This window comes from Crassostrea angulata, chromosome 7 (genome assembly GCF_025612915.1).
Source record: "Crassostrea angulata isolate pt1a10 chromosome 7, ASM2561291v2, whole genome shotgun sequence".
NCBI classification, from domain to species: domain Eukaryota; kingdom Metazoa; phylum Mollusca; class Bivalvia; order Ostreida; family Ostreidae; genus Magallana; species Magallana angulata.
Genome location: NC_069117.1, coordinates 18,524,629 through 18,550,646, shown reverse-complemented (window position 1 = coordinate 18,550,646; position 26,018 = coordinate 18,524,629). Strand labels below are relative to the sequence as shown.

The 26,018-nt window shown below is 33.3% G+C and overlaps 1 protein-coding gene and 1 long non-coding RNA gene across 5 annotated transcripts in view; one reads left to right on the top strand and one right to left on the bottom strand.

Moving 5' to 3' along the window:
* Positions 1-5,362: 5,362 nt before the first annotated feature.
* Positions 5,363-26,018, top strand: part of LOC128157316 (centrosome-associated protein 350-like) — a 50,854-nt gene continuing 30,198 nt past the window's right edge. For all 3 annotated transcript variants that reach the window (XM_052819814.1, XM_052819813.1, XM_052819812.1), the window contains exons 1-5: positions 5,363-5,477; positions 11,994-12,037; positions 17,031-17,168; positions 19,664-19,742; positions 21,060-21,644. In XM_052819814.1, coding sequence (XP_052675774.1) covers positions 5,399-5,477; positions 11,994-12,037; positions 17,031-17,168; positions 19,664-19,742; positions 21,060-21,644 — 925 coding nt within the window. In that variant the 5' untranslated portion in view covers positions 5,363-5,398. The remainder of the gene's footprint in view (positions 5,478-11,993; positions 12,038-17,030; positions 17,169-19,663; positions 19,743-21,059; positions 21,645-26,018) is intronic.
* Positions 6,149-9,317, bottom strand: LOC128157317 (uncharacterized). Of its 2 annotated transcripts, XR_008239815.1 has the most exons (3): positions 7,764-9,317; positions 6,494-6,710; positions 6,149-6,336 (listed from the first exon to the last, which is right to left on the bottom strand). It is a non-coding gene; the product is annotated as an uncharacterized LOC128157317 (long non-coding RNA). The 2 variants fall into 2 exon arrangements; XR_008239814.1 differs by having other exon boundaries at positions 6,494-9,317.

The following is a 26,018-nucleotide window of genomic DNA, read 5'->3' as shown; positions in this document are numbered from 1 at the left end:
AAATCTCAACCTCTCTAATAAAAATTATTTTCAACGTCAGACACCTGTGGAATGAATGATACAGTAAGATGTTTGAAAATTACTTCTAGCGTCATAAAAATCACTTTGATCAAAAGTTTGTCACAATAAATTATAGCAAAATGAACATATATAGTCTGATTTATTTTATCATAAACTGTTAGTTTGCGAACACTTAGATGGACGATTTTTTAGTTTTCTTATTCTCCGAGTTTATGCTTGCGCCGGGTACCCCGACCACCGATTTGTTTATTAACCGTTGTTAACAAAATATCAAACATTTTTTAAATATTACTTTTTGTAATTATTTGTTAAGGTTTCTTCAATGTTCATGCCAATTTTCACTCTAATTGGTCGTTTAAAAAGGGAAATATCCGTGGTGTCTTAATAATTTCCGAACAACCCTCGTAGTTCAGTAAATGAAAATTATGTCATTCCACATCATTTGCATTGTGCCAAAAATATACCAAACCCGCTGCATGATGTGGTTTCTGCATTGATCTATACATGTACCTTCATAGCCCACATAATTAATTATAAACCACCATGGTAAGCTAATGAGAGTATGGTCTTGAAGTCAATTTAGACTTGTTCAACGAAATAATGATTGCATCAAACATAATCTTTAATTTATTCGTTGTTCGCTACTGTTTTCGGTGACACATCCATTCTTTGTAAGCATATCTTGTCTATATCTTGTAAGGGACTTCCATTTCTGAGCATTCTCGATCTCGGCCTAGCGTGTGATGCCCGCTCCCCTCTTTTTTAATCAGACTGTTCTCCTTATACTAATCAGTTGAAAGCAATGGCATTAAAATAGTAATAAAGGAATGAATATATTTACATTCTACTGTGTTTTCCCAATAAACCCCCACCCGCAACGCGGAATTAAAACAGATGAGACTAGCTCCGTTGAGTTGAATGAATTTTATTTTATCAAATCTGTTTAATTGGAAATAATCCGTCTTATATAACAGGCAAACGTACACTCTTGATTTGATTTAAAAAAAGAAGAAGTTTGTTTAAAAGTGGCTTTCATTTTGAGCCTTAATTATGCTACGTATTTTAATTCACAAAAATATTGTTGTCTCTGAACGAAGGATTGATATAATTTTCGTAATAATACTACAAATGATGGTGAGTTTTCTGTGGGATTTTTCTTCAAAATTTGACTTAGTATTGCAAAAGATAAATGTAGATTGTAGAAATGCGTAAAAAATATGAAGATATATACGATATAGTGAATATACTAACTTATTACAGACCATATAGTTGCTCGTTGGTGTAATTTTAATTTTACTACATCGAGAACTGGAACAATCAATACGAATGCGATCTATATTTAAAGAATTTAGTTCATGGGGCTTAAATAAACTGATAGTAGCACAAAAAAGGACACAATAAATCGTTATATATCAGGAGATATTTTGTATGAGATTTGACGTTATTAAAAAACTTGTTGTTTATCAAAACAAAACTTCAAATTTTCATTTTTGTAAGGGAAGCAGCATGTATGTTTTTGTTTGTTTGTTGTTTTTTTTATTTAATTAAAAATATGATACATGTATATAGTAAATAATTTTAACCTCATACGGTTTTGATGTTACATTGTAAGAAATAGTGACTGATTTTAAATCTTGATAGTGCTAACTCAATTATATTTTATACTCAATTTAATTTTTAAGGGTCAAGTTTGGGATAAGGCTGCCCCCCCCCCTTTTTCCGAAAACGTGCATATATAAATGAAATATATAGCTTTCTTTGTCAAACCTAACATGGTGATAATGGGATTTAATTATACACTCTTGTTAAATATATTAGGTATAACTAAAATATCTACTGTTACTTCTATTTAAAAAAATTGAAATAACAATACAACCAGGCACGTACTATAGCATCGTTTTTGAAAGTGTGTGGGGGGGGGGGGGGGGGGGGCAAATTCGTCCAAAAAAATGTTGACAAGCAATAAGAAAAAAAGAACATATCAAAATCCTGAAAATCCTATTTGGAGGGAAGGGGTGGGGTGGGGTGGGAGGATGGGTTGGCAGAGCATAAGGTACCGATAAGTATAGGCCTATAACGTCATTTTAGTGCTAATTTCCTTCCTTTCACTTCATTTTTTTTACATGCTCCCAAAAGGGGGGGGGGGGGGCAACTCCCTCTTCATATACTTTTTATACTTTTTTTATATCCAATTTTTAAAATAATGTTTGCTGCGAAAAAAAGGATTGTTGCTGCGAAAAAAAGGGGGAGCCCCCCCCCCCCCCCCCCCCCATGCTGCGTGCCTAATAAGGCCATAAGGTAAACTCTCCGAAACATTTATTTTTCACGTTTTAATGTATACATTTTGTTAAAATCTGTACGGTAGTAAGATTATATTTTGCAAAAGTCTGTCGTTACTATATGATGTTACACGTAGCTAAACTGCAGATCGGAACTTTTAATTTGAACGTCCCGGTTTTTGGCAATACGACTATTTTACCCATCATGCAAATAAGCATCAAAATGGCGGTGAGTTCAGTGTTAGTTGAGGCATGTTTGGTTTGTAAACATCACTTTGGTATATGCACACGATTTTGAAATATGCCCAGATATAAGCGATAAGAATATGGATTCATATTTTATTTTGATATATTTATTATATAAGTCCTTTCACGGATGTTTGGATCGATTATAAAAAAAAACACTTGCATGTATTGATGTAAACAAACAGTGCTCAGAGTAAAATTATGCTTTACCAACCTCTCCTGATAAAATGTGACACATAATGCGTACTCGCTGTAGAAAAACAAGTTGTTGTCACGTGTTCAAGCTTCGAGATTTATGATTAAAAACTTGTCAACCTTGCCAAACAGTTGCCTGCAACTTGCTTGGCAACGTTTCAAATTCATTGTGCATGCTGTTACATTCCAAGATTAGAGGGGCGTTTAAGGTTTGGGGACCTTGAAGTTCAGATTAGTAAACTACAGTAGGTTTACCCTCAATTTCGAGTAAAGAGTAAGACATATATAACATAATAAGCATTTATATACATTAGATATTTGGCAGAAACTGCTGTTTACATGCAATTATAGTGACATCTAAATGGTATGTTAGAACATCATTCGAGTGCCTGTTTTGATCCTTTTAAGTCTCTCTTAAAAAGCAGGCAAAGTTTGTGCTCATACACTAAATATGATAAAATATGTAAAATTGGGTGTGATTATTTGGCTAGGTACTGTTTTAGGGTACAGTTTTAATGAATTTGTAAGTCTAATACACTGATTTAAATTATGAAAACAGTCCAGAGAACAGAAATCAGTGTACAAGCTATATGTTATTGTTGTCAGTGTGTTTTGACATGAATAAATAGTTATTATACAATATTTTAGAATGCAGTATGCTAGATATTGGTTCAGTATTATTTGTATTTTTATACAATTTCATAGTTTATCTCATTTTTGCAAAACACTGAGTTAACCCTCCATGTCAGTATCTGTTTATTCAGTGTTCTTATTATTTCTGCATTGCTTTATAGTGTAGCAAACTTTGTCAGGTCAATATAATTCCAAAACGATCTTAAAATTTGTAGTTAATAGCTAGGATAAGAAAAAATTATTAAAAAAAAAACAATATTGACCAATGTATTGTTACTGTGATGGTAAAACCAATACGATCGGCAGTCCCAAATATATTACTCGCTAGAGCTGCAGAGAACCCATGCAGGTTCGAATCCCTGTCTGGTTCGATCATTATTTCTCCCATCCCGTTGCATATGTTGCTATGATTGACCATAAGAACTGACAGGTTAACTCCTGTCAGGGGAGAAAACATAGGATGTGAAGAACCTGACAAGAGATTCAAGGAGCGCAAGTTTAAATCTCAATCTGGTCCATAATAGATCACCCATCTTGTTACACAATACAAATTCTGCATCATGGAGTAGTATCTGGGTTGAATGTGCTGCAAATAGGCATATAACTTGGTCATGTAAGGCATAAAGTTCATATGGTGCAGGGATGAAACTCCTAAAAAGAATGTGCTGAGATTTGATTTTTCCTATCATATTTAGTGTTTGCTTTCTATGTAACACATTTAATGTGTGAAATAGGCCATATCACACATATGTTCAAATCTTAACAAATACTGATCCCAGATGACCACACCTTACTGAAGGGAACATGAAACTGTGCAGCATGCCATGAAACATTGATGCTTTTCACTGTCTTTCAATTAGGTCAACATTGTTTAAAAACACAATTTCAGAGAGTTATATCATGAATCAGACCACAGAAGACTGTTTGAATAATTTAGGCACACCACACTCAAAAGGCATTTCAATTTTTTTATGTGAAAAATTGTACAGTTTTTTTTTTTGGCAGATATTAATCACTTTAATTTTTATTACTTGGGTATATGCAAAACATATATAGAGAAATTTTATGTATGAATGATTGCATATTTGAAGATTTTAAACCATTACAGATCAAATAATGGAAAAAGCAAGTCATTCTTAAAATAATTAAAATTTATACAACAACATGAACAATGGTGCCATATTTTAGTTCGATATTAAAGAGGAGAGGATTCTTACTTCTTGAGTAACTACCTGACTGTGTAGTTTTCATTTTAGCCCAACCCTCATCCGGTTGAATATTTAAGTTTTATATACATGTATTAAAAGGCTATAAATGTGTTAACTTAAAAATTGGTAGATTTTTTTCTCTTAGTTCCAGAAACAAAGATTTTCAGAAAATGACTGGTCGAACTAGGATGATTAGATATTTTCTTTAATTTGTGAATTATACAAATTAATAAATGTTTTTTCAGATATAAGTATTTTCTTCATTTTGAACTACATGTATTATCTTTACCGATTGAAGTATTACCTGATACCAGTAATTGAAGGATGCTCATATAAATTAAGAGATATGTAAATTTTGTTCATGTAAAATTCCAATAAAATTATGTAGAATGCAATAGAATTTGAACACTGCCTAAATTTAGGCTAAAGTAACAAAACAGCCTATTAATGTTATATAATTATAAAATGATTGTGTGTACATTGAATTTTTTAGTTTATTTTTTCCAATTAGATGCAAATAGAATTATAATTGGTTATTCAAAGCTTACTGGTGTAATCTATAATAGCATATATTAAAAAAGCATATACATGTACTTACAGTTGGCAGGGCTGTACATGTTATATATATATATGTGTGTGTATATTGCATACTCCTTACAAGTGTTTGAATGAGTATGACCACGCAGTGTGCTTGGTGAAAGCTTAACTTTGCTGAGATGTGTATGGACAAATTAAACTTTGACAAAGATCAATTTAATCAATGTGTGACAATATTTGTAGGTGTAGGTACAAAATGGATGAAAGAAAAGCTGTGAGATGTTGAGGGGAAGAAAAGTGACCAACCCCACTGTGTCAGCAGCAGGGGGTGGATCCCACAGGCAGGATGGTGATCGAGGTAACACACCCAGTCAGCCCCTCTACCCCCTCCCCCCTCCCCCAGCCTCACGCACCTAGTCACTGAAAGAACAATAATAAATACAAATTTTGCAATACTGTTCTAAATTCCAGTACTTTTAAATTTATTATTGAAAACTTTTGATTTCAAATCTTTGTAGTGGCCGGTATTTATTTTTCTTTTAATTGTATATGTATGGGAAGGAAAGTGGTTCAGAATATTGTCATAGAGGTCAAAATGGAGATTTATATTTGAAGGATAAAATAAACATGCATAATAACCCTGATTAAAATTCACAGATTGTGGGCGTTTTTGAGGACTAGGTATTAAACTTCTGGACAGATAATTCTATGCAGACATTTTCAAATTTTAATAATCATTGTCGATATTTATATACCAGGGTAGATCTTTTAATGGTTTTAAAGAAAAAGAGAGGGCTAATTATGTTGTCACCCCCCCCCCCCCCACACAGAATATGAAATTATTCTTTAATTGTATGTATTTCATGGCCTTTTAAAATTTCTATCATACATTCTGTGTCATGAATGCAGCAAAGATTGTAGAATCCTATCTCTGAAAAGTCCAGCTGGATAAAAGTTCTTAGGAATGTATTGATCAGCTGTTAAATTGTCAATGATGCATTTCAGCAGATAAGAAAAAATGATAAAGGGAAATGTCAATATGAATTTATTTGTAAAACAAAGCTGTGATTTATGAGACTTCAGTACAGGTGCTTGTCCCATATCGCTGAGAGCCTATAAAGTCCTAATGTGTCGATCTTTACACACTCCAAAAACATTCTTTCAAGTAATCATATTTTTTCCGGGCAGATATGTTTTATTGATCCATGAATGAAGAGCTGAAATTCAAATAAATTAAAAGGTAGAACTGCCATAAATGGCCCATTTTTACCTATTTTTGAGGCAAAATAAAAAGCATATTTAATATATTCAATGCTGTGATAAAATGAGGGAATTTTTATTATTCACATTCATTCAATACATGAGAAGCATTACCTACAAGGATTATATCCATTGCAGTGAATAATTCTGCCTGCTGACCAAACCTGACTTGTAAAGATGAAGTTTAGTATGCAGTTTCTCCCCATTGAAATCCTCTAAAGTGGGAGAATTTTCATATATCGTTGAGGTTTTCATGTACAAGTTGGCTAAGTTAGGCAGTAAAACTGGATTTCCATGCATCCCCTCCAAAGCTTACACAGAGCTATATGAGCTGTAAAAAAACGATTTCTCTTTATAAGGTTTCCTTTATACCGGTAGATGAAAAGTTTTGATGTCTACCAGTATGGTGTCGCAGATCATTTGGCAATGTATTTGACAAAATTTGGACCATTTCCAAGTGTTTACAACTGTTTTATCAAAATGTGTTTTCCCCTCAAAATACTTGATATCAAATAGCTATTTTCCTTCTTTAAAAGAAATTTACCAAGGACCAACTCCATGCATACATGTGATCTTGCATTGTTTGGGATAATTTAAAACTTATTAAATTGAAGTGTTTTTAATTTCATTCAGAATTGAACTGTTTTGATAACAACAAAAATGAATGTATTTTTTTCCATCATATTACGGTAATTTACCTTGAAAAAAAATTGTTATGAAAATTCTTGTCATGAAATATTTTCAGTCAAATATGGCTGTGTATTCGAATTCTTGGCCTTCCATTTTGTCTTGATATGACACTCTTTCGTGGCTGGCATTCAATTTAAATCAGACTTATTCGATCGGATCAAAAGAGTACTGGTAACATGGAAGAAGTACACTCGAGTTTCCTTCATTATTTTTTGCAAAGATATAATGTTTATCTTAAAGCATAACTATTTTCCTAATCCTCCTATTAACTAGATGGCATAAAGCTGATGTTGACCCTTGTGCACTAGTTTTCTGTTTGTTTGATATGTCGTCATTATCTCATTCATTTGACTGAGTAAAAGGTCCTTGTTTAATGTTTGTTAAGTAAAGAACCTAAGGGCCAAGGGCAGACTTTTTGACAGTGCAGGGGTCTGGTCCTTAGTATGGTAATTATTGAATGTGTTTTAACAATTCTCTCAATTTTTTTTTTCTGAGAAAAATGAAGTATTACGGTAGATGTATAAAATGCACATACATGTACTTCCAAGAAATGAGGGGTATCTCATTACTTATAAATTCAATTGTCATCTGAAAATTCCTTTCTTGTTACATGTGTATTAATTTTACTCCATTATGATTTACCTTAGTATGCCCATTGGGCTGAAAATTTGGAAAAAATAAATTATTTACTTACTTACTTATCCCTTGAAATATTTTAAATTTTAATCATCTGGTGTACATAAACTATGCAGCTTCATAAATTGTATGTTTGTGCGCTTAACATTATTTTGCTTTGCCTGGGTCTATTAGGTTAAATGATTGACAAATCAAATCTTCTTCCACAGCTGGTACATGTAGCCGCCGCCAACTAAAATTGGAAAGTGAAAGTAACAAGATACAAGTACTATTTATACTAAGCACCAATAGAGGGGGTGTTCAATTAAAAACTCATTTACTTTGCAAATTACAAAATGTTTTGTTTTTGAGATATTGTCAAAAAATGTCGGCAGTTCCCAGGTTCATTCTGAGTGAAATAAAATATCATAAGAAAATGGAAAAAGAATTTTTCCTTTTATATTAGATTGGAATTTACAATTTATATTTCGTTCCTCTGTATTTGATTTGATAAGTTTTGTGCAGTTTAAAGACTAAAATAATTGCGAATTAGATACACATCTTTATAGGGAACCAGTCTACAATCAGTGACCATGAACATAACATGTTGTCAAAATCTCAGTCAATTGCTCCAAACACCCTTCTTCTTCAAAGTCACTTGCCCCAGTATGGGATCTAGAGATAATCAATGAAGCCTATATGTAAACATTCTGACTTCTCCCAGATAATAATTACATAGTGAATTTTATGCATGGAGGACTCCTTGACTTAACTCTTTTCATCTTCTTGGAGTCAAACTTACGGAATTTCCCATTTAATATATAACTTAAGAATGAATTTCATCAAAGGTGGAGAGATAATGATGATTTGTTTTGATTTAAATAATTTATGAACTTGAGATAGAATAAATGCATGTTTTGCGTACATGCAAACATTTAAACTTTAGTGACAAAATCCTGCAGGAGATATCGTGAAAAAAGCCATGTGGGGACCATCTGATCATTCTGGATGGTGCATCAGATAATACATTGAAGTTGTGTTTTCTGCAGGGTTCCATTCAGTGCTTGTAAAGTGGATTTTGATTAAGCTATGAGTAAATTAATAAGGTTGGTTCCCCTTGATTAGTCACTCAGGTCTCTTCTAGCTGACAGTCTGATTATTGAGGTATAGCCTTAGTATATGGCATTAACTCTCCATACAGCGCTATTACAAACATAAGTACATGTGTATATATATTTAAAGGTAGCCCCCAAAATTTTAAATGCAAAGGGTAGTGTTTGCTTTGAAAAATATCCAATAGTTTTAAAGCCTGCCCAGACAGGCCTAGATAAGGTATTGGCAATTTTATAAGTACCGGTATATAACAATATTGGATCAGGGCCTAACAAGTTGGACAGAAATGAAATGGCGTTTGTGGAGGCTCTGTTTTAGCACTGTGGTTCTGATGTGATTTTTAATTTTCACTGGTTTCGGAATATGGATCCTTGAATTGTATCTTTGGTGCTTGGGTTTTATGTGTATTGGATAGATTTATTTTTTCTTTATTTGTTGTGTGTGTGAACCTTTTATGACAGAATTGAATAATTCTTCTGCGTTTTCGTTGATCAAAAGGATTACCTGTTTCATCTCACATAAGGTAATATTTTTGTTTTATTTTTTCACTTTATTTTGTGTAAATATTCTTTTGGGATTAGTCTCTGACTTTGTCAATAAAAAAGCATTAGTTTGTCATCAATGTATTTAAATGCAGACATGCATTAGAGCAGCAATCTGCAAATTCCCATACAAACTTAATAATCATGCATCCATAAAGCCAAATATTTCAGAAGAATGTCAGCATCAGGATACGGTATTAAGATGATGGATCTAGATAATGGACATATCAACAAAATAAATGTTTAACTAGAATGCAGATTAAGTTGCAACAAAAATAGGGAGGCAAGTTTTTGTAGTGGACTGGATTTGGCCTGGTTTGGATGTAAAGGTAGCAAAACAAGTGCTACATGATGTTTGGATATTATAGTCATAAACTTCATACAGATCCTTTGACTATAGTTCAAGATTTATGGCGGTGAAAGTTAATTGAATCGATGGAAAACGGAGCTTTCGATGGATGATGCCTTTAATGAATGAATGAATGGGAAGTCTATAATCTGGTCTCTATAATTAATACAGCTGTAATTTTACTAGACAGGTTAGAAGGCCACAGGTCAATATGTTGGAGGGATTAGGGATTATTATACAGGAATGCCAGGGTACCATAAAACCATGAGTGTTTCTAGACCCACGAGGGCCTAAGTAGGACAATCTTTGTTACCCTGCGAGGATAATATTTGTTGTGTCAAGCAATAATGGGCTTGATCAATATATTTATGAAAGATGAATGATTGTCATGTTTCATTGTAATGGTTATTAGCTGTGTAGGAAGAGTTTTTGAAAGTGGAATGAGAAGAATTAATGATAACCATTGATTTTGTCGTGTGTGGTAGTCAACTCATGCAACACATCTACCAAGTTCAGAGAGGTTTAAGTCCACGTGCAGTGAATTTTATGTGAATTTCAAACCAATCAATTTTATAACAGGTTTTTGTTTTTTGTTTAGTCGATACATTTAATACAAAGAACCAGGAAAACTGTGGTGTTGCAGCATCAATAATGGAACAATTTTATGACAATTCATACAATTTCATCCATGTAAAGCTTCCATTAGTTTATTGATATGCATTTTAGCGGTAAGCTTGCATTACCAGGCCATAAGAAAGAAAATAAAAAAGTTTTGTCATTTGATGCATAGATTTAAATGCATTGAAATGTTTTATCTTCCCAGAGGAAAATTTTGCCATTCATATCAAATGGCCATTCTAAGAAGTCTGTTAATAGATAGGGAAAAATTGGAAGTACATGTATATCTTTGAAACATGTGGCCTAGATGAGAATAGACAATCTTTGGGGTAACTTTTATGTGACTTTGATGACAAGCAAAAATCAGCCTCTGAGATTGAAAAGTAAAGGTTGCAACACTGATGTTAATGCCCATTTTCTGACTATTTCTTAACATAACACACTATACAGCTCAACACTCTGCCAACAGGATCAGGTTCTTGGGTAATTTACAAAATGCTAATTTTGAACACTTGTCAAATTCCAAATCAGTACTTGAGGATTATAATCAAGACTGTAGAGTGATTACAAGAAATCTGTTAACTTTGAATGCTTTGGCTAAAATACTGAATGTGAAAGTAAGGTATTTTACTATATGCCATGTAGTTGTAATTGTGAAATTTTTGGCGTGCTTACTAGTGTGTAATTGGTGTTTAAAAGTAAATTGATATATTCTCTCACCCCAAAACAAAAGAACTGGTAAATTGAACAAAAATGAAACGAAAGAAGTCATCTTGATAAGACACCTCCCCATTGAGTAATTATTTAAAAAAACATACCGAAAAATAGAACCAGCAAAGAATTTAGCAACTAAGTTTAGCTTATTCAAGGTTTTTTTTAATCCTTTATGGAAAAAATTAATCTCATGGTCAAAGTTAGGAGAGAAAAACAACTACATTATTTTTATTAAATGTTCATTTTTTTACCCACACAATTGTGCTAAAACTTACTGGGTGCATGCATGTTCACTTAAGAATTTATTGTAAAAAGAAAAATTCATTCAACGGGACAAGGGGACAAATAAAATGCAGGCAAAAAGACAACTTTAATGATCAGTTGATAAAGATTAAAAGATAAAAAACATCAAACACAATTTTTAGAGTAAATTCATCCAGGTAGTTCCATTTCAGAAATTGAGCTGCAAATCTTAGCAGGGGAGTCTAATGAGAGTATTTGCAGAAATTGTTTCACATCCATTTTTAATTTGACTTTTACCCCTTATTTTATGATATTTTATCTCGAAAAAATTCATATTTGAAAGGACTCATCTCAAATGATGAGCGGAAGAATTTAATTATTTGCACTGAAATGTGCACAGCATACATCTCGCTATTGATCCCGACACCATGGTCTGCAAAATCAAACACTAGCAACCAACTAGAATACGCTATTGGTCTTTCAACTTTTGAGTAGTGTCATTCCTACCATTTTTTTTTTTCATTCAAATGTTTATTTTATCTCTAGGACACATTTGTTTCTGAGTCTCCCTAAAGTGTCTGTAGATGGAATAGGATCCTGTAATTAGCGTCTTTTGCTTACACCTTAAATACCTAGTGCACGGGTGCTTGCAGTATGTAGTCATAATTTTGTTAAAAATGTTCTTTTTAGTGTAAAATTTGTTTTTAATGACAACCCTTTTGTGTTGTAGATCTCAATCGAGCCTGGAACAACATCCACAAAGTCAAGACAGAGGTAAGCAATTCCCCCTTCCCTCCCCCCACCCCCTTCCTTACTACTTTACCTCTTCTAAACAGTATACGACTTTATTAAACATTTACCGGTACCTGTTTCGAATTTCCATGTTTATAGGAAACAGGTATTGGTGAAAAAAGTTTACTATATTAAATGTTGCTCATTGCCATAAGTGTAGAAAATGGCAATATCTTGGCAAACAACATAGCCTCCTGTTGAAGCATTATATATAGGAAAAAAGGTTGTGTGCTTTTTGATAATGTGCTGCTCCTGCATAATGGCATTGAACGTTTGATTTGTTTGTGCTTATGCCAATTAAACTGCAAAAAACAGTTTTAAATGCTCATTGGGGACAATCTTTTTAAAAAAGAATGGCTAACATGTATTTAAGAATCATTAACCTCTGGTATTTACTACCAATCTAAACTCCTTAATGAATTCAGACAATATGTGTGTGGAGATTAGTGTTGTTTGTGAGACAATCATTAGATCCATTTAAGTTTTACTTACTTTGCAGAATACATTCTCTCTTCAGTAATTTATATTTTCAATATTAAATTACGTTCAAATGATACATCAGGTGAAGAAAGGGTTGTTTTGAAAATAAAAGGAAATAATGTTTTATTAATGTCAGAAAGAGGAAATACATGTGGCATGATGATATTTTACATTATCATAACTTTTTTAAAGTCTCTTTATTGTTTTGCACAGCCAATGTTTGTAAAATGAATGTACCTTACGTTACGTCTCCATAAGGCACACTCCTGTTACTCACTATTTTGCTTTAAATTAAAACATTTTGAGTTAAGACTATACTTCATGGTACCTCATCAACAATTGCTTTTTGACACTGTTGGTGACATCACTTTACGTAGATGTTAAGTGGCAAAGCTGTTAGAGCAAACATGTGTATCAAATGGCAGCCTTCTCCAGCTCGCTTTAATGTTTCTACGTTATTTTGATGACAATCAGCTGGTATTTACATAGGTAATGAATGGAAAAAGGGAAATTGGCATTAAAACAAGAACATAGACCTGAAAGATCAATATTTGATTCCACTAGTGCTATTTTATCAATGTTCCTGGCAAACACTGATCTTGGAATGAAACTTTTCCAACTAAATTACCTAAAGGTAGATAGATGTTGGTCTTGGAGACCTTCTGCATTCCATTTGTAGATTTCTGCAAGTGGTAGTTGATTAGAATACTTTGTCCCACTACTGAATAAGGAATTTGTCATTGGAAATGTAGATTTCTATTGTATTTTAATCAGACTTAATTTTGCTGGTCTAAGCTGAAAAAAAAGAATCTGCTATAAGACATTATAGTGCAAAGTGAACCTTAGACTTATAAGGGGAAATGGGTGTTTTCATGTAAGCTGCTATATAGTTACTGATTTTTTGTCATAAAAGATAAATACTTTTGTATCTGATCTTCAAGCATAAGAGCTTTGCACCAGTGACATTTTCTGTAATAATTTTAAAATTAGTTTGCTAAACCACTCTCCCTAGAATAGTTTAGAATTTTTTGCGATCAATTGAACTGTTATCAGCTAGAGTCAATCCTGTTGAGAACTCCATGATTTCATGTACTTTAGCTGCGCAAAACTTCATAAATTACCCTGGTGTTTGCTTTTTACTTTGGGAAATTAGAATAAATAACACAGTGCAATGTACTCCCCACTGGCTTTATTTTATTAACGCGTATTACCATCCTCATAAGACTCCTTATTTGTTGACATTTTTTCAACACTATGGCAAAAGCCCCCCAAACTACGAGGTTATAAAAATTCTGAAACACCCCATCAACAAAATCTTGAGAGATTGGGTTCTAATCCTGACAGATCTCTCGGAAAATAATAAAAAAATCATTTTCTTCTGGCATATATGATATGCATTTATTATGTCATAATCACAAGTCTGCAAGAAGCAAGAGTCCCTTTAATATTTTTTTTAACTTGCTAGGAATTTTATTCACATTTTAATTAACATAAATTGTGTATAAAACTATCGATCAATAGTACATTTTTATATTAACATTGAACATACATATACTACTGTATTATATTAAGTTCATGTGTTTATTCTTAGCGGATACTTTGAAATGTGCATTTAAGTTTTTTTTTAATGCATTATAGAACAGTTATTGTTTCCAAGTGGTGGTATCCCAAATTGTTTTTTTTTTTTTTTTGATGTGTTAAAGAGATTGTAAAGACTTAGAATAATATTCATCAGTATATCAATTTAAAACAGATTAATAAGCATTATCAAGGACAGTTTCATTGTGCCGTGTCGCAAAGAGCTGTATAGATTGTGCTGATTAGAAGATTGGACACTGGTTCACAATATGTAGCTTTGACCTGCACAAGCTCGATCCAGAGGGGTAATACCTCACAGAAATTCACACCTACGGTAGAAAATACATGGCCACTTCTAGACAGTGGACAGCAGATGGTACATTTTCTGTTGATTGGATTTCTTTGGACTGCTTTTAGATTTTTAGGTCATAGTTTAAGCCCGATTAAATGCTAGATTCTGTAGTCTTTTCCATGAAACCAATTCTTGCTTGTTGCATTAATTCCGTCCATGCAGGTTCTTAGTTGGATACTGGTTCTTATCTTGACTGGTTCATGCTATGTACATTTGAGACTTTTTGTGCTGTAGAAGCATGCAGAGAGAAAGGACGCCTATGCATGTTTGGTTATCATGGAATGTTATTGCATTTTTATATCTCTTTGCTTATTAAAGTACTGACCTTAGGATGTGAGATTGAAACCAGACTCAGTTTTTAAAACAATTACCTGGAGTAGGTTAAAATTCTTAAGTTTTCGTATATATACGTTTTCTGAAAGTCTTCACCAATAGCAATATGCATCACCCATGGTCCTATAGATTTTAGATAAAACTTGAAGAAGGTGGATGGCCACGAAGAATGTTGTGAAAATGTAATGGAGGTAAAATGTACAAATAGTTTTGAAAGGATTTTGAGAAGTCTCTAGTTTACAGAGAAAGTATTGAATCAACAACATGATTGAATGCTAGGCTGGATATATGTATGCCATTATAAAGCGCCCATTAAATAATAGAAGCAGGGTGTTTACTAAAAGAAAATTTACCTTACCATAATGAGTTTGATATTAATTTCTGCACTTGAATGTGATTTACTTGAATTGAATGGAAAGCCTCCAGTTCGCCATTGTTGGTAATTGATCTCAAATATATTTGGTAAATATCAAAGGGTGAAATATAAATTAAAAATAGGAAAAGCCGGGGCTTCCTTTCAGGGTTTGGGCGCTGATTTTCAGCACCGACTATGGTATGCCGAATTATCATTGCATGCAAAGAGCAGACAAATGAAGTATTATACAATTTTATGAGCTGCCATTAAAACATCATTTACAGATATGCTTTTATTGAAATGGAACAAAATTAATAGAACAGACAAAAAAGTCTAGCTACTGGGACCCCATGCATTGAGACTCTTGCTTTGCATTTTGAGGGGTGTGGAATTTTAATATCGGATCACTAAGAGGATATTTATTACCTACATGTGAAAATACATCTGTTGATAAAGTAATCAATGAATATTAATGTGAAATATGTTTATACAAAAACTTAAAGATTTTATCTAGAATTTTATATGCGATGTTTCTTTGTCATTAGCTGACTTAACTAGGCATGTTTTCATGGAAATGAGCTATATCTGGGTCTTTCATTCTCTCCATAAACTTTTAAAAGAAATTATGAGCTGACCAACAAATGTTAAACTAAGAACATTTTCTTTGAAAGCCATAAAATCCATTTTACAAATAGACCCAATATGCTTTAATTGTGGTAAAAGGCCGAGTGATTTTTAAGTGGTTTAGCATTGTTGTTCTCATTAGAAGTGTATCAACGTTAAGGTATTGACACACTTTTGACCTTCTTACATAATCTTTGACTTTTAAGTCAGATGGCTATCAGGTGTTTTAAACCACTGAATACCAAATTCCGCTTTTGTTGTGCTAAGGCACGTACAAGTAGTGCCAGCAAAAGAATTTAGAATGATACATGTATTGGTCAGTTTTATCATATGTTTCAAATTTTTTAATTTTTTTGGTGGGGGGGGGGGGGGGGGCACAAATATTCAAATTTGATCTACAGTTTTTAGTGTCATTCAGGAAGCAACAATTAAAATGTTTTTTTATCATAATTATTCAAATTTGATATGATCAATATTAGAATACATGAATACATTGAAGTTTTAAGTTTTCTTGTTGTTGAATTCAATTAAGATTGGCATTATCAAAGGTATTTTTAACTCACAATTTTAGTTAGCTATTAGATTAATAGAAAATTTGTTTAAAAATGTCTCCAAAGTAGTAACCATCTGTTTCATCTAGGCTTTAGATCTCTATAACAATATGCTATCATATTCAGTTTTAAAGAACAACAGCATGTTTGTCTTCTTAAATAATTCTAGCCTTTTGCACCTCCTTTGGTAAATCTAGCAGCCCATTCTGTAGTATAAATTTGATTTTGCCAAACACCTGAGCAAATTTTTGGTGACTAAATGAAAGAGTTTTTCATCTCTCTTGGATATGAATACTTACTTTAGCAATTTCTTTGCATTCAATCATTGCATATTGGAATTTGGAGGAGATAACAGTCATTCTTTACGTAAATGAAGTACAGATGGAATAACAATCTTGATTTTTCAACAGAGTTAAGGAAAAGATTGATTATTTGTCACATATGTTTATAAAATTTTGAGGTCCAATTTTTAAATTGTGTTATTTGTTTTAATTGGCAGGCTGCATGACAAACTCAGTCATTGATAGCTCCCTTTAGAAAATACATCGTAATTTCAGTCCTTCCAACTCCCTAGTGAAGAGCGAAACTGATGATTCTTTCTCATCAATTTTTAAAGGGATAGCAATTAAGATATGCAAATTATGAATATTTCACTTTTTTACTGTCCGTTTCTCTTAATTTTTTGGCTTGTGTTTGTTTCAGTTACGGAAGATTGAGCACAGACTAGGCGAGAGCGAGCACCGAGCTGTTCTGAATGAGATATACGAGACCAGCATTACCGATTACTCGCCACGCACTGATCTGAATTTAACTTATGATGCAACAGATTCTGGGAGAGGCGTACGTAATTCATAACATTTGTTTTTGTCGGTGAATCAAATCGTAACGCAAATACTTATCAAATTGTTCTTTGAATTTTTCCCTGTTTAAGTGCAATATATTTTTCATTTTCATGCCACGTGATAGAATCTTGTCCAAAATGTATTTTGTATGTCAATAAAATATTCAAAAGGAGTGTATTATTCTTAACAAGGCAAATCAGGTAGATATATACAGCAAAACTTTTGTTTAAAAAAATCTAGTTTCTTTTTCTTTATGTGTCTGGAGACTGGAGAATTCACTTGCGCAGGGTAGGGCCTCCTGATCGCTCATAAACTTTTCTGTTAGGGTGTAGGGAATTATGGCGAGGGCTTGCATTGTTTTACTCTCCTCTGGATCAACCAAGAATGGAATCCATAAAATAGACTTTGACAAGTTTTATGCCAGAATGCAATGTTGAGCCACTTGTTTGATATTTTAGTAAGCTTACTGAAATGGCAAAGCCTTAAAACAGAAAGGCCTTGCATTGGTTTTGAAGAGTCTATATTCCTGGATGCCAGGCTGTTAAGGAATTTGGTTGAACTTTGGGATTCTTTAGGTTAATTTATGTGAATACATATGTACTAGCTGGATATGTTTCTGGAGGTGCTTTTAAACCTTACCAGTGATAAATCTAAAGCAATCGATAGAATTTTTTGTTAAATGAAAAAAAATGTTTGTCCAAATGATTGAGATCAAGGATAAGACACAAAGCTCATTGATAGGCCACCAGTACTACAGCTATTGCATACCGATGGGCTCTGGGGGAGAGTGAAGTAATGGTTTATTTTTTTGGATGTCTATACTTATTGACTTGCATAAAAGGTCTCAAATACACTTGAAGTCAATTCTTGGACAATTGGAAGCAAAGGACAAGGATTATACGAGCTAGGTGGTGTTTTGCTTAAAGATTTCAAATGCTGTTGTGATCCAGAATAATCACTCTGATAAACTTTCCGCATTCCTTGTCATTTTCTTTGACGATTATTCGTGTCATTGTATTTAATTCAATATTTGACTGATCTATTATGAAGGTATCGGCTTTCGTCTATTCCATCAATGTTATTCTTCTTCCACTGATTTAAAAGGAGTTAATAATGAGATCTTATTTTGAATTAAAATGTAATGAATAATGAATTAACCTTTGTGAACTAACATTGTTTTAAAATTGTCCCATTTTGAATGCAATAGGAAAAGAATAATGAATTAGATTTTCACACTTTGGCTTCATTGTTAAAAATATCCCATCTTGTTATGTTTTAAACTTTAATGTTTTTTACTACTTCTGTTTGGGATTACTCTATAACTGGTAAGAAAATGGTTTGACAAAATATTCTGAAAATGTTAAAATAAAAAGGCAAGGAATAAAAAAGATTGATCAATTTTATCAATAAATATTGTCTTGTTTTTCAAACTTTCCATTTGATAGTATTTTACTATGGAACACTGGAGAGTAAACAAAGTTTTGTTTCATTTGAAGTATCAGGTTTTGTTAAAAAAAAATTTTTGCTGTAGATAATGTAGAAGGCTGTTGGAATCTGTTTGCAATGACTGCAATGAATGTCACCCAGCACTGCACGAATGATCGCTTCTTTTTTTTGGTTGGTTGTACAAGTTAATGCTGATGCTTTTTTCATCAGCCGTCTGCTTCGAGGGATCAATAAGTCCCGTGAGCAGTATATCAATTCTCTGTCCTTTCCTTTTTTTATGAAATGGATTGAAGGAAAAACAATAAATTAATCCAGCTTCCTCCTCCTGTCAAAGCCTCGTCCTGTTATTTTATTGTCAGGGACTTACGCTGTGATCTATTGAAAAGTCTGTACTTGAAGTTCGGAGTGCCTATTTGCTTACAACTCTAAGCAAATTAACAAAAAATGTCCTTTTCATATCCTGGTCTATTGAATCCTTATAGCTCTCCCTTAGTTCTTGGCATTAAGTATTTTTTAGGAGAAAAACAATATGCAAAGGTTGTAATTTTTTAAATGACAGCTCAGGACTGGGAATAGACAACATCAAAAGATGAATTGATGAGTAAGAGGTGGTTACCATACAACCCAACCACTGAGTACTTGACAAAATAGCAACACGCACAACTCCAGATAAAATGCATCAATGTTTGGCACCAGCAAATACTTAGTGGACAAATTTCAGTTTTTCGTTTTTCTTAAAACATGCAGACAGAAGTGCTTAATGAAGAAAACAATTTTGCAAAATAATCTCCTAATTTCATGCCAGGCAGTAAATGAGTAAACAAACCCTTTTAACTCTGAAAACATATTTTTGATTTTGTTAAATTCTCACCTTTTGGTCTATACTTGAGACTTTAATGGGTTATGAAATTTCAGTGTGGTGATACCTTTGGTTTGACATGCTTTATCAAAGTGTGTCACTTACTTCATATTTCTGTCCTATTCCAAAAATAAAGTTTATAGATTGAAACACTTGATGCATGTATTATTTTTGTTTTGTTTTATCAGGCTTTTGTTGACCGACATGGATGGACTTCTAGTGCTAGGAATAAATCTCATCCCAACAGCAGAAAGGTTTCGAGGCTAGGTGAGTATCAAACAAGTCCATCATTAGCACTCGTTGTCCATTCTGAAGCAGACCTTCAAGAGATAGAATTGTCTGTCTGTGTATCTGTCACACCTTGCTGAGAATGTTCAAAAGAATTGAGCATGCACACTCTTGTTTCAAGACCTTTTAAACTGACATCATATAGTGACAAATAATGTGAGACTTTACATTTTAAGGTAAACCATTTAGATATGTTTACAGATAGAAGACTTTATAAGAAGTCCTCGTAGCACTTACATTTTTAACATTCTTGCAAACGAAGTAAATGGTACCATAGTTCTGCCAGACAGAAGGCATGTTCTAGCTTCTATGGATCTGGCAAATGCATGTGATAATTAAGACATTATATAGATACTGTAGCCTAATTAGAGGTTAATATACATGTAGGATAGTAACAGAGGAAGCATCAGTGTCATTGATTAAAGTGTTAAATTAGATCGTGTTGTATTATGGATTTATTGTGTGAGACAATTAACTGATGCAGTAAGTGGCATAATTACATTGAGAAGGAAGAGTTACCTGTTGGATTCTCATGTCTGGAGACGTCAACTTCCTTTTGAGTCCAATCTTTACTTTTTATGATCTTGCTTCATTATCTCAAAAGCCATTCGTCTGGATTTGTGCAGGAATTAGAACAACCTTGCCTGTGATTGGCTCAGGACATGCAATATGTGCAAAGTAGTGCAAAGCAACCATCAATCGGAAAAGAATGATTCCCTTTTTCATACAAATTTATAGATTGCCTTAATTCGGGAAGAAAAAAAATTGCTTTTCACGAAGTGATTAGTGGCATCCATTATGTAATCTAAGAAATAACTTTCCCATGCATGAAATGGAGAAGATTTATTGTCACAGCCATATCAGTGGAGAAGTATAAGAATAATTATTCATTTTAAGACTTTGAAAACAACTTAGCGCATCATTTAACCAGGACAAACCCTGAAAACAGTGAAATCTTGTCTCAGACAGGAAAGATTTAAAGGAGATGGTGCTGCGCCATTCAATTTATATGTCAATCAATGTATATATGTGTATATATGTAAAGAAACTGTCCATAAACCCATTTATAATGCAGTCTTCTGCTTCATTGATCAGTTTTATGCGTAAAAAGTAAAATAAAAAGGATATTGGCAATCTATAAACATATAAACATACTTTATTTAAAAAATGGTTTTTAAAAGTTTTTGGAATGATTTAACTGAATGTATAGATATGCATTAAAATGATAATACATACTTCTTGAGGGCTTTAAAAATCTACTGCTTTCAATAGCCATTTGATATGTTGTTCTTTCAGAAGACAAGTACCAAGAGATGGATGGGGCTGGTGCCAGGAGTAAAATGGACAAAAATGATGGCAAAGGGACCACCCATGGAAAGCCGGGAAGAAGTGGCATGGAGGTCATGTCCAATGGAAGTCGAGAAAGGAAATACAAAACCGGCAAAAATGATGCAGGCCCACATTGTGTAGAAAACGCAGATGGGATGTATGGTGATCTGATCGGGGCAACTGGAGTGACCAATGATATTAATTCTTTGGGTTGTGACCCTCTGGATATGAATCAGGATACATTGACAGATTCCAGGGCAATTAGAGAAACAGAAATTAGGTTTTTAAACAATAATTTATCGACTTACGATGATGTCAGGTGGGGTCAGTCTGTGAATCCAACCAATCAGAATCATTTAACTCATGTGAGTGTGACCGTCCCGAGAGCTCGCGACTCCTACCACCACGAGCGATACCCAGTTAGAGCTACGCATTCAAACCAGGCAGAGAGAGAAAGGAAATGGGAAGTGGGATCCACAGATTCAGCTGCATCTGATACAAGTTCGCAGATTGGTAGAAAATTGAAAAAGACTTTAAAAGATTTAGATTTCGGTAAGTTGATTAAAAAAGTTGTAAGACCTAAAAACAATTTGCAATATCTGTTGATGAATCAAGATTATATATGGATGGGAGATTTTTTGTATGTAGAATACTATTAAGAAACAATGTATCCCAGTGTAAGGAATTTTTTTTAAAGTTGTAACTAGAAATTTTGCCTAAGTCAAGTTTTTACATTTAAATACTGATATTTTGTAAAAATGAGAAATAAGTACATGCACTACAAAGCCATAGTGGTGCTAGTTCAGTGCACTGTAATGAGTCTTTAATGGTTGACTAATGATGCCATGTTTTGATGATGTTTGATTTCTATATGACTGTTAAATGACCTGCTAAATACAGAAATTAATATAAGGTGGAAGTACATTTTCACCCAATTATTTTACATTCCTGGATTCATTAATGGTTAACCCATAGTCATTGATGTTCACATTTGTGAGGTCTAAATTCAGTTCATTGCATTCTGCAATCTCTTTCAAGGCTGCTTATTAACCAACTGTAGGTAAAGTTTCCACATGGGAAAGTTTAATCTAGTATATAATAAATCAAACGTTGTATTTTTTGTACTCTGCTTACGAGCACCTTTTGCATCGTCATCAAATTTGGCACTAACAATCTAGTTGTAATACAAGTAGGTATTGAATAAAACTGTTAGGAATATTAAAGGGATTAGAATGACTTTTGTTCTGTAGCCCTGTCTTTAAACTTTTATGATCCACACAGTCCCATCGAACTGCTTTACTCATGGGCTTACAACTCACAAAGACTTTTTAACCGGTATGTTATTATGGGGACACTACCGAAAGCTCTTTATCTGTTTCCAAATTGTATTTTCATGTCAAGCAAACTAATAGGAATCATAAGCAGATATGTAAAGTACAGGGTGAATTGGAATTAATTGAGTTACATGATGCACAACAATAGGGCTGTAATGTGTGCACTTTTAAGAAAAAATTGTTCTTTATAGTTGGCGCTTTTTTTTTTTTTTGGAACAAAAATGTAGTGTTTTGCAAAGGATTTCCTTTGTCAAAATATGACTCATCCATAAAAGGAGAAAGTTTTTTGAAAAAGTCTTTATTGACAATTTATGATTGCACATTCCTCCGGCACCCAAACGATTTTAACTCATAGAATTATGCGATGCAATGATTCTGCAGTTTGTTTTGCAAAATTTGAAGGCAATTAATTCAGGTTTATCCATTAGGTCTGGCAGGGTTCTGAACAAGTAGTACCACCCCTTTAAGGTAGAGTTAATGAAAGGTTTGGACAGTTTGCGGTTCTGTATCAAGAAGATGGCGTGCCATTATTTGACTAGGTTTGGGTTTATATGAATTTGATAAGCGGGTAAGTGGTGGTGTATTGCAGTAACCTACAAGATTTGTGTCAGCTGTTGATCCAGGGCCATAAGTAAGGACATTTATTTTGGAGGCTTCTCAAAGAATCTTAGAAACCCCGGGGACTCCAGGTCTAAGTGCTTACACCAGAACACATTTATTTTACACAGAGTCTTTGTTCTCCAATACACACACAGATATATTCTGGATAAAACTGTCGTTAATAATTTGGATAGACAGGCAAGCATGGATCATAGATTGCAGGTCAATGTAACATTTTGGACTCGTGCTAAAGAGCACAGAAAAGCTTGTACCTGTATTTCTTCTCATTGTATTTAGACCTAGTGTTTAATTAATACATGTACTTCGCTGGATTTGAAACACTTTCTATATATTAATTAAGTGAACTTTGAGACTTTTTCTGGTTTTGCATTGAATATCAATTAAACACATTGAATTTCAGTGAAACATCACCTTTACACAATCAAAAAACTCAGTCATTGACCATTACATTGTGTTTAGTGCATCTGAGACAGTTTTTAACACTTTCTTTCATGACTTAAATCCATCAGAAGATTGCATTCATACTATATTTTACATGCTATACATATTCATACATCTGTATTGTCAGTTTTTCAATTTTAGCAATCCAAAATCGATTTTGAAGTGATCACAAATGATCCCATGTGCATGACAAGTGACAAAATGGTGCAAAAAGCAAATTCTGTCGTCTTAATAAGCCTCAAGGAAACAGTTTGTTGCGAAGCTCCTTTAAGGGCAAGAGTTATAGGCCAGCTGGCTGAGTCATGATTGCCCAGTGTCCCACAGCTTTTGAAATTGACTTCGTCTTTGGTTGGATTTCTCATTTGAATGGATATAGGTATTAATTGTAGTGAAAATGCATAACAAATGGCAGCAAATCATTATGGAAAAAATACCTCCTCAAGGGAACTGCAGGTGTAAATTGAATCAGATTGCAGGTGACTTCTTTTGTGATTCTAATTTAACAGGGGGATCTTTTCTTTAGCTGAATTTCGCCTGACCTGCATTCCTCCTTCATATCGATATTGAAGTATTGACGTAGGATTTGTTGATAATTACCCGGCGATTGATAACATTTCTTAAGGTGTTTTTATCGTTTCTGTGAGTTTGCCATGAATTCTAGCCACTTTTGTCACTAACAAATTGTCTGGTTTTAACTAGCTGGTCCACTTACTGCTAATTTGTCAAGATGGGATTAATATGATTTTCATTTTCATGACAATATTTGAACAATTTTTAAATAGATTGAGCTTAAAACTTAATCCTGTGACGTCCAACTGTTAAGGTATAATTGCAGAATTAACAATTACAAGTCATTTTAATTTTAAAGGTCAAGGCATTTGTATAGGTCCAATAATCCTTATGTTGTATCTAGTAACTGAATGTTCTGTGGACTACCTATATAGCTGTCAAACCACTGTCTCAGCAAATTGAGATCACTACAGCTCTTTGTGACAAGAAAACATAAAGTGATAGATTTTTTACAGGATATGAAAAACACCCATATATCTATTTTCTTGAATGCTATACCTTACTACTTCTCCCAAGAAAATACCATATATATATCAAACACGAAGAGATTTGATGAGTTATGTCAATGTAGAGTACTTGCAGTATAAGAATGCTAGTTTAAAAAAGGGGGAACATTTTAATGGTGCATCCTCCATCTTCATAAACAGCCCAGATGACAAATTGAATGACTCCATTTGCTTACTTAACTCTGAAAATTTTGGCAAATTGAGACCAAAGAATTGCTGAAAGTTTCATTTTGACAGGTCATACTGTTTACATAAGATTTTCATAGCACCTTTAGAGTACAAGGCAAACTAACATAAACTGTGGAATAAAATCTTCCAAAAAAAAAAACACCTCCAGATTTTCGATTTTTTTCTATGCCTTGTACAAGCATTATAGCTTTATGGGGAAAATAAAAGGGGTACTGTATATTCTGAACCTATCTTCTTAAATGACATCAGAAAGATAAAGATTCCAAGAATGAAAGGGAATATTTGCTCTGGTATTTTCTAAAGTATTTGATCAGTGCAAAAGTTGCAGGGAAAAATATTAATCTATTAGTTTGGGAATGATTTAAGTGGGTTCAGTCCAACTCTTGATTCATTAGCATTGAAATAAAACTGAAATTGCATTTACATTAGTCAGGACATTTTAGCAATCTTCATGTATTTTACACAATCAACACAAAACGTTCTTTATTCCCTAAAGAAGTACTTTCACTTGCTATAAAAATGAATTAGGATTTTAAGTGGCCATGGGCGCAAAGCTGTTTTATTCTTGTAAAAATGGATTTCATTGCTTAAGGGTGTGTTATAGAATATCTGTACCATATCCCTGAATCACACTTGATGTGTGTGTGGATTTAGTGTCTTCAAACAGAGACAAATTAATTTCCATAGTCTCTTTAATTCCATCCACCATGTTAAATCCCCTTCAAGGGTCCTCTAAACCTGACTCCATGGAATTGTTGTCCAAGTTTTGTAAAGTCCTATTCAAGCCTTATCAGCACATCTCCACAATGTTATGAACTGGACATGGTCTAACACTGTCGGCCAGTCATTGGTAACCAGAAAGTGGCCACAGAATCAAAGTACTGAATGTACTGAAAACTTTTCATGCATTCAGAAAACTTAAATTTTTGTTAATTTAAAGCTATTTTTCTTTAGATATAACTGAAACTTGTAAATAATTTATCATAGAATGATATGATAAGGTACAAATTACTTTGGAAATATTTTAATTAAAATGTCAAGTGGAATGTTGGGATTGAAAATCACTAAAATGATTTTAAGAATCATATAAAATTAACTGTTGAAACAAAACAGTTTGATAGATTTGTTGAATAGCTATGGATTGGCAATTTTACTTGGTTTGATTTACCATTCTGATTTGAATGGACTCCTAGCGTGCAAGCCAATGTGACTGCATATGTGGAAGTGTATTTAGAATTTCTAACTTAGAAAATCAGTCCAGAGGT